This window comes from Hemicordylus capensis, chromosome 1 (genome assembly GCF_027244095.1).
Source record: "Hemicordylus capensis ecotype Gifberg chromosome 1, rHemCap1.1.pri, whole genome shotgun sequence".
NCBI classification, from domain to species: Eukaryota; Metazoa; Chordata; class Lepidosauria; order Squamata; family Cordylidae; genus Hemicordylus; species Hemicordylus capensis.
In genome coordinates, this window is record NC_069657.1 from 54,360,559 (window position 1) to 54,373,524 (window position 12,966).

Below are 12,966 nucleotides of genomic sequence, written 5' to 3' on the forward strand. Positions count from 1 at the left end.
CACTCTAACCACTACACCACGCTGGCTCACTCTCTCTCTATTCCAAAGCCCTGGGGCAGCCACAGAGAAAGCCTGGTCCTGGGTCGCCACCGAACAAGCCAGTGGCAACCGTAACCGGACCTCTACAGAAGATCGTAACAATGACAAATGAGGTGCTTTCTCAAATAGCCTGGACCCAAGCCATTAAGGGCTTTATAGGTAACTAGTATTTTTAAGCCCGTTATAATAACGGGCACTAGCTCCCCCCCCCTTAAAGTGTTCTTCATATCTTTTGACCTCTGTGTGTGTGTGTGTGTGTGTGTGTGTGTGTCCCTGTCTCTTTTTCTTTTCATTCTGTGTTCTGTGGTTTTGGGGGTTTTTTTGGTCTTTCTTTTTCTCTCTCTCTGTCTCTCTCTTTCTCTCTGTCTTTGTTTTCCTCCACCCTTTTCTAATTTTTTCCTTTTTTTTCGTCTCTCTCCCCTCTCCCTTTTCCCTTTTTTTGTTCCTTTTCTTGTAGCCCCGTTTTTGTTGTTGCTCTTCCCTCTCCCTTATTGCGTTCCTACATACTTATGAGGCTATTTTTTGTTTAATTAATATTCTTTATTTGTTTTTTGTTTGTTTGTTTGTTTTTTGTTTCCCTCCCTCCGCCCTCATAGTATTTCTTTATGGTAAGGAAATGCCGCCCGCGATTGTTCTGGTGCCGCTGCCTCTGCCTTCCATATAATGGGTGCTAGTGCAGTTGTGAGCTCCGGGCCCCCACCACCATTCCCCCTCCCACCGCTGTCGCTCGCCTCCATGCCGTGGCCGGTCTCCCCGGCCGGGCAAGGGCCTCAAAGGTTGGATAGGGCCGGTTGCTCTCCCCCAGCTAAATATAAGAGAATCACTGCCTTAAAAGGTGTATCTTTGGTCAGTTAGTGGGGGGTTGGTTTCCTTTAGATTGCAATGAACCAAGGAATGAATGCAAAACATTACTGTGGGGGTTTCTTTTAGATTATAAAGTTTAGGAAAACCTGAAGTCTGGTTAAAGGCATTGGCTGACATCCAGGCAAATAAAGTGCTGGTGCAGCTAATGCTGCATGTGCACTTGCAGGTAGGACAATTTTTGTCTATCTTTCTTCCTTCTGCAGCTGATGGTGACTTCTGAACAAATGTCCCTAAGGATTATGTGACTCTTGGGGGGCAATCACACATCATATTTTCTGGACAAAAATTGCCCCTCCCCAAAGCATGCACAGAGACTGCAGCAGCACTTCATTAGTGTGGATGTTGGCCATTACAATTACTTTCTATATTACCAGGTGAAGATATCAAGAGTATTTAGGATTTACTAGATTGGTTCCAATATGACATCAAATCTAAGACTAAAGAGATGTGGCTATTTAAAGACCCAAGCACAGCGAAAAGTTGCTTTGATTATCTTGGAAAGTTATCTTGAAAGTATGTACAGAAGAACCTAGTTACTCACAGGGGTTCCATTCCTACTGCCGCTGGTAATGGAACCACAAGTAACAAGTCATTGTTGCTGTTGGGAAAGGGGGGTTAGGTTCTGAAGTGGAGGGAAAACAAGAAAAAATGTCCCCAAAATGTCAAAGTAACTCAAAAAAGCTTACTGTGGCGTGCTCTGCGGGGTCTGAATGTGGCCAGGAATCCCCCCATGGACCCAGGAACGCACCAAAATGTCCTCCAAAATCATGCAATACTGCGGGGGAAAGTCTGTTTTTTCAAGGAAAGGAATTCCAAAATGGTGGGCGGAAGTGACCTCCATGGTTACTTCCGGCCCTCTAGCAACCGTGGATGTATGGGTTTTAAGTCCTTCATATCTGTGAATACTGAAAACAGGTGTCAGTGAGACACCCTGCAGTTACATGGAACCATAAATAGCCATTTCACGAATAAAGAGGTTATCCTGCACTGATAGATTAAGCAAACAGAAAGCATGTAGATAACCATAATCAATACAGAACCAGAATTTAAATGATCACCCTAGAGTCCTATTATCAATATGAGAGTGAGAGAACCTAAGTGGTAATTAGACAAGAACTACCACAGCAGAATGCAACTTGGATTTTTCTAAGGATTTTCAGGGGAAGAAAGTTAAATTTATGTTTCTTTATGTACAAGTTTAGATTTGTTTACAAAATATTCTGCACTTTAGTTGACATCTTTTGTCACAGTGGCTGACATCCAGACTAGTGTTAAACTAAGGTTTGCAAAGCTGCATGAAATTGCACAACTTCAGTTATGCTACCTGTTGTGCAGTGCATTGTCAACAGCTTCCACTAATGTAAGAACTATTTTAGAACAGATGTCCTTTCTTTGTGCATCATTATGTTGTGTCCTTGTGTAATCCTGTGAGACTGCTTACCCAGTGAGACTGCAGCCTGCTGTCTCTAGGTAACATCTATGGGATGTGTGCAGGACTGGGGCCAGGGAGGGCAGGATGCCTCCTTATCTTAAGGAGGCAATCAGACCACTTCTGAAGAAGCCTGTCTTGCATCCTGCCTGTAGTTAATGAACTACAGGCCTGTCTCCAACCTTCCATGGCTGGACAGGGTGATTGAGAAGGTGGTGGCCTCCCAGCTCTAGGCGATCTTGGAGGAAACTTGATTATTTAGACCCTTTTCAAACTGGCTTTCAGACAGGCTTTGGGGTGGAGACTGCCTTGGTTGACCTGATGGATGATCTCCAATTGGGAATTGACAGAGGGAATGTGACTCTGTTGGTCCTTTTGGATCTCTTGGCTGCTTTCGATACTATTGACCATAGTATCCTTCTGGAACGTCTGAGGGGATTGGAGGTGGGAGGCATTGCTTTGCAGTGGTTCCACTCCTATCTCACGGGCAGATTCCAGATGGTGTCCCTTGGAGACTGTTATTCTTCCAAATCTGAACTTCCCTATGGTGTCCCACAGGGCTCCATATTATCTCCGATGTTGTTTAACATCTACATGAAACCACTGGGAGAGATCATCAGGAGATTTGGTGCAGGTTGTTATCAATATGCTGATGATTCCCAAATCTGTTTCTCCATGTTAGCATCATTGAGAGAAGGCATAACCTCCCTAAATGCCTGCCTGAAGGCAGTAATGGGCTGGATGAGAGATTAAAAAACTGAGGCCGAATCCAGATAAGATGGAGGTACTTATTGTGTGGGGTCAGAACTAGGGATATAATTTTGATCTGCCGGTTCTGGATGGTGTCATGGTTCCTGGAAGGAACAGGTCTGGGGGTGCTTCTGGATCCGAACCTCTCCCTGGTGTCTCAAGTTGAGGCGGTGGCCAGAGGTGCTTTTTATCAGCTTCGGCTGATACACCAGCTACGTCCGTTTCTTGAGATGAATGACCTCAAAACAGTGGTACATATGCTGGTGATCTCTAGGCTGCATTACTGCAGTGCTCTCTATTTGGGGCTGCCTTTGTACATAGTCCAGAAACTACAGTTGGTCCAGAATGCGGCAGCCAGGTTGGTCTCTGGGTCATCTAAGAGAGACCGTATTACTCCTGTGTTGAAAGAACTACACTGGCTGCCGATACGTTTCCATGCAAAATACAAAGTGCTGGCTATCACCTATAAAGCCCTAAACAGCTTAGGCCCTGGGTATGTAAGAGAACGTCTTCTTCACCTTGAGCCCCACCGCCTGTCAAGATCATCTGGAGAGGTTTGTCTGCGGTTGCCGCCAATTTGTTTGGCGGCTCCTTGGGAACGAGCCTTCTCCATTGCTTCCCCTTTACTTTGGAATGCACTCCCTGTTGAAATAAGAGCCTCCCCATCACTGCTAACTTTTAAAAAGGTGCTGAAGACACAAGTACTCACCCAGGCTTTTAGTTAAATTTATGGTTTTAAATTTTTAATGTTGGTTTTAAATGATTTTAATGAAAATAACCATGTACACCGCTCTGAGATTGTTGGAGGAAGTGCAGGATATAAGCATAAAAATAAATATAAATAATGGTTTTAATGTTTAAATGATGTGAATTGTTTTGTTTTTGTTTTGATCTTCTTACTGAAGGCATTTAGACTTTTGGGATCAAGTCTCTATATTTCCTGACAGTGTCTCAATCAGCCAAAAAAGTCATGTCTCAACCAGCCAAACAACGGAGTCAGCCAAATGGTGGTCTGGGTGCAGCCCCACCTGGCGCCCCCCCCCCCAGCGATGTCCCATGTGTGTGACATCACACTCATGGGGGCGTGGCTTAGGCTCCAGAAGAGCCCCGAGCGAACTCAACTTGCCCACACCAGGGCTCTAGAGAGCCCCGAGCAAACTCCCCACGCCCTGGCTCTGGAGAGCCCTGAGCAAGCTCTTCCCCTCTCATTTCAGGCAGCATTTGCTGCCTGATAGCATGTATTTCCCTTTCTCTCCCTCGCTGGAGGAAGAGAAAGCGAAATAAAGACAGGGGAGAGCTCGCTCGGGGCTCTTCCGGAGCTCGAACCACACACCCCCAGGCTTTGGCGGCCCTTTTCATTGGCGGCCCGGGTTCTTTGAACTCATTTACACAATGGTGGCTCCACCCCTGTTTCCACCAGTGATTGCAATAAAGACACATTCTAATGCCAAACTGGAGGATTTTTAAGTATTTAAAGTTTCTTTGTGCATATGCATTTGTTAAGCACACAAAGATAAACTTCAAATACCCGTTTACAAAATGGTACAAATTACAAAACATCTATTTTCTATATATTTTATTTCTCTAAGACATACCCGTGGCTAATCCCATGCGTGGCAGTTCTTGAGAGAGTTTGCAAGCAGCTGCCAGATAGCCACGGGTACGGGGAGAGAAAATGGTGGCCACCGCCAGGCCAGCTGGCTAGGGAAAGTGCCCGCTGCCGGGCCGGCCAGTGGGGAAGGAGATACTTGCACTAGTGCAGCATCAGTATATATTACATCTTCAAAATACATTTTTTATTAAATATTTATTTAGAGGCAAGCAACTTTCCCCTAAGTATTTTTCAAAATATTTTATTTTGACTAAGGAATCAAACCATTACGCTTCCTGACTTGATGCCAAGCCGTGGCTTAAGTGTTAAGTTCCAGTTCAGTAACTAGAAGGCTAGAACATCAGCCTGCCTTCCTTATTCTTGTGGAAAATTTTTGAATCACTTTATGATGTTTTGTTTGCATATGTGATATGGCGATTAATATATTGTTATAGAGTTTCCTGCCATTGTTAATAAATCATTAAACATTCTAACCAGAAAAATCTACAAGATGGAAATAAACTTAGTAGCTGAGACACTGGGAAAATCTTTCTTTTGATTTCTACTTAGTCCTGAAAGATGTAGTTTGATTGGGAAATTTATAATGTTTAATATTTTTTTTTAAAAAAATGTATCTCTTTTTTCTCACTCACACAACTTGCTGCAAGATTCCCCCTTTCTAGTCTCTTGGTTTTATGCAGCTAAGACCTTAGATGCTGGGAGGCTGCTGCATTCTGCATTGCTTGGGACCCTGCAGTCACAATCTTTACAGAAATGTTGACTTTTTAATAAAGAACCATGCATATTTGACTCCTTGTTTAGAGATTATAAAACAAATGTTTCTGCAGTTTAGCACATCAAAACTTGAAGGAGAGGCACTGTATGGTTAAAAGGCAGGGTGAATTTTTATTTTATTTTTATTTTATTTTAAATTAAATTAAATATGCCTTCACAGCTGAAGCAGGGGATTATAACTGTAAAGCAGCTAACATCCTGCTTACCTGTCTGCTGCTTCCCAGCCCTGAAAAGGACAGAATACAGACAGACCCAAAATATTAAAATCCTGGTAGAATATTGACTTGGTGCTCATGATTCATTTTGGTTAGGGCTGGTTGCCCACATCCAGACTAACCTTCCAGAGACATGTAGTAGGAAAGGGGTGATTTTTTTGTGATCTTCCCTTCGCTTTTTTTGTGATCTTCCCTTCACCTGTGCCTCCTGAAACTATCTCTTGAATGCCCCCTCACCCTCAGGTACATAGTTTCAGAAGGCACAGGCAGCTGCAAAAAGAGGGGGAGATCTCAGAAAATTGCCCCTCACAACAAAAAAACCATAGCACATTAGTGAAGAGTTAGTTTTAGGGGTATGCGCGGAATGGGATTTGACTTCTGTTCCAAGCTCAGAATGCAAATCCCCAGAATGCTCTGTTGGAACAACTGGTTCGCCCGGTTGTTTTGACTGAATGGGCTTGAAATGTTATGAGTCCTCTGAGCACCATTTTGGTGGTCTGTTTTTCACTTTCTTCCTGTTTTTGGCACTGGCTTCCAATTGGCTTGCAGTCTCCTTGCTTCTTGGTTGGCTTGTTATTTGTATGATAGCAAGCCAACGAAGAAGCAAGGAGATCACAAGCCAATTGGAAGCCAGTGCCAAAAACAGGACGCAAGGGGAAAACAGCCCACCAAAATGGCACTCAGAATGCTCAGAACATTTTGACTCAGGATGGGGTTGTTCCATTGTGAGCTCGAAGCAAGCCCTTCATTTGAAGGGTGTTCTGTTTCAAGCTCGGAACACTTGAAATGGCCCATTTCGCATTGGAACATTCCAAGCTCGGAACATTCTGCACAGCCCTAGTTTGTTTGCATATTGGCCAGTGAGTGTACCAATACATCAAGGAGTAGGGTTTATTTTGTTTTTGTAAAGCCCTGATTCTGAAACTAATTATGAGAAATTTTTTTTAAGTATTCTGTTTCTGTTTGAGTTCAGCAGAAACTTTCAAATTTTGATTCTATTCCATTCAGTTAAAAAATAAATAAATTAAACAACTGTTTGTGATCTAGCTTCGGTTTTACACACTGATCTCAACACTCTCAAAGCAGACTTCCAAACTATGTATGTTATCACTTCGATCTGCCTTTTCTTTAGCAGAATGTTATAGAATTATAAGCAACCTGTCTAAAAATAGTGATATGTTTCTTTTTCTCAAGGATATTGTCAATACAATTATCAAGCACTGTTCTCCTCAGTTTTTTTCACTTGGTTTGCCTGGTGCTACCATGCTGATCATGGACTTTATTATAGCAGCTGGTCGAGTGGCAGCATCATCTTTTCTCAATGTAAGTGATCATTTATTTTACATGTTGCTGTCGATTTATATGCAATTAGTGGGCCAAGGCACAGATCATCTGCGCTTCTAGTTTGGCCCAGCTGGTGCCCCCCGCCCCACACCGGCATGCCTGGCTTTCTGGCTTGTCAGACAGACGACCGACCATCCCCCCCCCCCCGCTTCTCGCCCCCCCCCCACACACACACAGTTTCTTGTGGGCCGGCTGGCCGGTCCGCTTCCTCTACCTCCCGCCTCCTTCTCCCAGTGGCCAGGCCAGGGTCCGCCACCACCTCCTCCTCACCCCAGCAGCCAGGCTGTCCCGCCACTGCCTCCTCCCAGTGGCCAGGCCAGGCTGGCCTTCCAGCCAACCAGTGGCCGGACCAGGGCCCGCCACTGCCGCCTCGTCCTCACCCCAGGGGTAGGCAGGCCAGGGCCAGGCTGTCCCATCTCCTCCTGGCGGCCGGGCCAGGACCCCCCACCGCCACCTCCTCCTCTCCTCACCCTGGCCGGGCCAGGCCACAGAACACCTGTGGCCTGGAACACCTGGAACAGAACACCATTATTTCTCTCCGATGACAGCGGCAGCTCCCTCAGGAACTCTCGCGATCGGTGCTGCCACTCTGGTTGCCACGCATCCAAGGCTTGGAGAATTAATGAGAGAGATAGAGAGATTTGTGACTGTATCTAGCTTTGAAATATGTTAAAAGGATTCCTTGTACAAGATTTACTAGTTACAATTCCTCGTAGTAGGGGGTGTGTTATATGTAAATACAGTGGTCCCTCGACTTACAAACTACTTGACATAAGTATTTTTCGAGTTACAAACGGCAGTTTTAGATCCGGTTTTAGATGTGGTTTTTTCTACTTACAAATTTTTAGATGGGGTTTCCTCGACTTACAAATTTTTAGATGGGGTTTCCTCGACTTACGAATTTTACATGCGGTTTCCTTGACTTGCCTGCCTGTTTACTGCCTGTTTATTCTTGAAAAGAAATGTTCCTGTGCAGTTTGCAAGCCTTACTGGGGGTCTGGGTCTTTTTCTAGGCTCCGGAACGCATTAATCCGTTCCCAATGCATTCCTATGGGAAACCGCTTTTCGACTTACGAATTTTTTGACTTACAAATGTGCATTCGGAACGGATTAATTTCGTAAGTAGAGGGACCACTGTAAATTAGCACTGTGTGCAAAATAAATACAAAATATATTATTTATAACTCTCTATATGTTATATATGCAAGCTGCTTACATTCTGATTAGCTCATTGGCACATAGATCTTCAGTTCTAATTTTTTATAGATTTTATATTATTAATTTAGCTGCCTCAGTGGTAAATTAAGCTATACAGAGCAATACAAACAAACAAGGTAGGTTCCTCACTGAAGAAGATAGAAATTTCAATTTCAACAGAGCTGGGAAATGAAAAGGCAAGGATATTAAGTGTCAAACAAAAGGAGATGAGGTTGACAAGGGACAAATGCATTTTTAAAAGGCAGTCATACATTTATTTCATTAGAGGATGAAATTTCGTTTGAGATAAAGACTAAATGGGCTGTGCTTGTATATGTGTTAGATATGTTCATATCTTTACTCTTACCTTCACTTCAGTCTCTTCATATCTTTACCCAGGCACCAAGAGTAGAAGCACAAGTTCTCCTAGGCTCTCTGGTTTGCTTTCCCAATCTATATTGTGAACTACCAGCTCTACATCCAAACACTCCTGACATTATAGTGTCTCAATTTACGGATATTAAGGTAGGTTTTGAAAAGCAGCATATTACATTTATTCATTCCCCTTGTTGAAGCTCCTAAGTTCAGTCCCCCACGGGGGGAGTGGCAAGCAGGACCTCTAAATAAGAAGAGAGGAGTGGTGAGCAGGATCTCTAGAGAGAGCCAACCTGTTCACCACCGCCGTATGCTGCTTTCTGCTGTGGCAATGCTTGTCCCAGGTACCTGCATGCAGCACCACATGCACATGGCATCCACACATGTGTGGGCGCCATTTGCGTGGTCAGCAACACCATGCTGATCACGCAAATGACACCCGCACATGTATGGACACCATGTGCATGACAGTGCTGCGCATGGGTACTTGTGATGAGCCCTGCCAGAGGAGGAAGCTGCATGCAGCGGCGGAGAGCAGGTAAGGACCTGCTCTCCTCTTACTTAAAGATCCTGCTCGCCACTACCCTTCCTGCAGTGCAGAACCAGTGCGCGAATCTCAGTTCGTGCACAACCCTAATGTTTATGTTTTATGTATGTTTACTCCCAGAGGCATGATTTGGGCCATTGCACAAACATACTAAATAAATAAATAGTACAGTTACTCGGATTAGTTTTCCGTACTTCCATTTTAAACTTTGTCAATTTTAAAGTATTCTTACATACTAGCAGACCCGGCGCATAGTATCTGTGCCGCTAGTTTGTCGCTCACTCCCCGCCACAACTCCCTCGCTCGCTCGCTCCCCGCCACAACTCCCTCGCTCCCCGCCACAACTCCCTCGCTCCCCGCCACAACTCGCTCGCTCCCCGCCACAACTCGCTCGCTCCCCGCCACAACTCCCTCGCTCGCTCGCTCGCTCCCCGCCACAACTCCCTCGCTCGCTCGCTCGCTCCCCGCCACAACTCCCTCGCTCGCTCGCTCGCTCCCCGCCACAACTCCCTCGCTCGCTCGCTCCCCGCCACAACTCCCTCGCTCGCTCGCTCCCCGCCACAACTCCCTCGCTCGCTCGCTCCCCGCCACAACTCCCTCGCTCGCTCGCTCCCCGCCACAACTCCCTCGCTCGCTCTCCTGACCCTTCCCCCACTTCAGCCCCATTTCGTTCTCCCCCGCCACAGGAGTTCTTTCCCATCCCCATCTGCACCTCTAGTTTGGTCTTCCCCCCATTCTTGGCCTGACCACCGCTTTCTCTCCCCCGTCACTGCTTTCTCTCCTCGCTGGCCTTCCAGAACCTCCTCCAGCCTCTCCTTGACGCTTTTTCCTGGGGCCTCTTTATCTCACCCTCACTTTTCCCCTGCCTCCAGCCGGCCTGCCAACACCTCCTCCAGCGTCTTCTCAGCACTTTCCCTCAGTGCTTTCCCCCAGCGCCTCTTTCTCTTGCCCATTCGCTTTTCCCCTGCCTCCGGTCATTGTGCTCACCCAATGTGCAGGGGCTTCACCCTCTGCCGCCTCCTCCCAGTCGGCGGGGCTTTGCCCGCCTGCCTCTCCTCACCGCCACCTTTATTTTTCTCCACTTCCGGTCCACCATGCATCTGTCCGGCTAAGTAATTATTAATATACCGAGAATAGAATAGATAGAATAGAATTAATTATATAGATTGTCTTCTCTGCATTACGCATATAAGGGCCAATGACATGCTTGAAATAATATGAGGTTTGGTCTAAAACAGCTGGGAATTCTTTGTTCCCTAAGGATAACATTCTTGAGGGAGGAACTCTGAATCCTGAAAATATAAACAAAACCCAATACTTTTTCATACAGCGCATAATTAATCTATGGAATTATCTGCCACACAATGTGGTGATGGTCATTAGCTTTTTCAGCAGGGAACGTATTCCAGAGTCTCGGAAGCAACAGAGGACGCCCATCCCAGCATAGCCACCAGATGAGCTGGTGGCAACTGTAGACAAACCTCTCCAGATGATCTCAATGGACAGTGGGGCTCATGACGAAGAAGGTGGCCTAAGCTGTTTAGGGCTTTATACGTTATAACAAGCACCTTGTATTTTGCCCAGAAACTTTTGGCAGCCAGTGTAGCTCTTTTAGTATGGGAGTAATATCTCTGAGATTATCTAGAGACCAACCTGGTTGCCATATTCTTTACCAACAGCAATTTCCAAGCTACGTACAAAGGCAACCCCACATAGAGCACATTGCAGTAGTTAAGTCTGGGGGTTACCAGAATATGTACCACTGTTCTGAGGTCGTTTTTCTCAAGCAACGGATGCAGCTTGGCATATCAGTTGAAGCTGATATGGAGAAATAGATTTGGGTGTCATCAGCATCCTGATAACACCCTTCACCAAATCCCCCGATGATCCCTCCCAGAGGTTTCATATCGATGTTAAAAGCATTAGAGATATAAAAGTTCAGATCTGGAAGAACAACAGTCTCCAAGGGAAACCATCTGGAATCTGCCCAAGAGGTAGGAACAGAGCCACTTCAAAGCAGTGCCTCCTAGCCCAACCCCACAAATGCTCCAGAAGAGTATTATGGTCGATAGAATTGAAAGCCGCCAAGAGATTCAAAAGGATCAACAGAGTCACACTTCCTCTTTCAATTCCTAATTGGAGATTACCCATCAGGCTGACCAAGGCAGTCTCCACCCCATAGCCTGCCTGAAAGCCACTTTGAAATGGGTCTAGATAATATGATGAAACCATCAGTTAAATGAAGACAAGTTTAGGTGAGTGATCTTGGAAATTCTTTTTTTCAGGAACTGATCATCAAAACAATATTGAATTCTGCAAGAGAGGAGCCATCTGGACCTGCAAGGTATAGCTAACCACGAATCATTGTAATGCACCAGGCAAATTGCTTAATTTATTTATTCAGTTAATCACTTTAATAAATGTTGAAATTTAGAATTAAAATTCTTGTACCAAGACCAAATTTTAAAAACACTCCATATAAGAGTAGAGAATATTTAATGTAGCAAAACATTAAAAGGTAGTAGCACACACCATTCTTCTATGGAAAAATAAAATGGAAACGCTCTTAATTTCGGCAGTAAGATATTACTTTTCTAAGCCCACATAAGCAAACTCAATGTACTGTGAATTTTCTACATCTTTGACCAGAGGCCCTTTCATTTCTTTTTACCGTTCAAGTCACACCACAGCCACCTCACCAGCCCTGCCTTCTGATCAAGCCCAGCACTGATGCAGCCCCATTCTCCAGTTCAGACCAGCATGGGCTTCACCACTCTTCCTTCTCATCTTCTGGGTGTATGCCAACCCCTGTATCTCATTGTCACATGCTTTCTCCAGTTCCAAGAGCAGACAAGCTTGGTGCTAAAAGGGAGGGTGCGGTGGCAGCAAGACCCAGGGGCCAGGTGGGAGGCAGCTCACTCTGCTATAGCAAGGAACAGCATGTGCCAGTCCTAGCACGTCCTTTGTCCTTGTGCTGTTTTGTTCTTTGCCTGCCTGATTAAACAAGGAACAAGCAGCACACACTCTGCCATTCTGCTGGGACCAGGATGCACCACTTACGCTATAGCAGTGTGGGCTGCCTCCACTTTTGCTGGTGCCAGGATCTCACTGTCACCATTCCCTCTCTTTTAACACTAAGCTTGTCTGCTCTTGGTGCTGGGGGAAGTACGTGACAGAAAGAAACAGGGCCAATGCAAGCCTGGAAGGTGACGGAGAAGAGCGGCAGCATCAGCACTAGCTTCTGACCTGGCAGAGAGCACCAAGGAAGAGGAGGGGGCAGGCCAGGACAGCAGACACCAGGAGTGGCAGTAAAAGTGAGGCTGGAGTGGTGTTGGCAAGAAAGTGAGTGATGCCTGCAACAGTTGGCCAGGCAGGATGCCTGCACTCTCTATCCCTTGGTAGACTCACCACTTGAGGCTGTTTTCTTTCCTTGCCTAATGGGAAAGATACCCCTGTCCTTGACATTTTCAATTATAGTCAGGCTCAAGTCAATCTCTAAAATGCTACCCAACTTTTTTTTTTTTTTTTGCAGATGTGTTGCTCTTTGTAGCCTTGGCATATGGATCTGTGAAGAACTGGTGCACGAATCCCATCATCCTCAAATAAAGGAAGCCTTGAATGTGATCTGTGCCTCATTAAAAGTAAGCATGTAATCTCCAGGATTGGGACCCAAAGAACCATATGTGATGCTCCAGATGTGCACTGGGACTTTTCTGACCCCGTTCTCTTACTGAAGCCCCTCCCACCCCCACCCTGAATAGCTACTCCTGAAGGTCAGGAGAATCTTCAGTATGGTATGCAATGTAGGGATGTGCATGGA

At 45.6% G+C, this 12,966-nt stretch overlaps 1 protein-coding gene across 13 annotated transcripts in view; it reads left to right on the forward strand.

Annotated features, from left to right (window-relative positions):
- RALGAPA1 (Ral GTPase activating protein catalytic subunit alpha 1) overlaps positions 1 to 12,966 on the forward strand; it is a 287,874-nt gene that overhangs the window by 155,182 nt on the left and 119,726 nt on the right. For all 13 annotated transcript variants that reach the window (XM_053285328.1, XM_053285342.1, XM_053285334.1 and 10 more), the window contains 4 exons: positions 6,878 to 7,006; positions 8,624 to 8,749; positions 11,432 to 11,490; positions 12,679 to 12,787. In XM_053285328.1, coding sequence (XP_053141303.1) covers positions 6,878 to 7,006; positions 8,624 to 8,749; positions 11,432 to 11,490; positions 12,679 to 12,787 — 423 coding nt within the window. The remainder of the gene's footprint in view (positions 1 to 6,877; positions 7,007 to 8,623; positions 8,750 to 11,431; positions 11,491 to 12,678; positions 12,788 to 12,966) is intronic.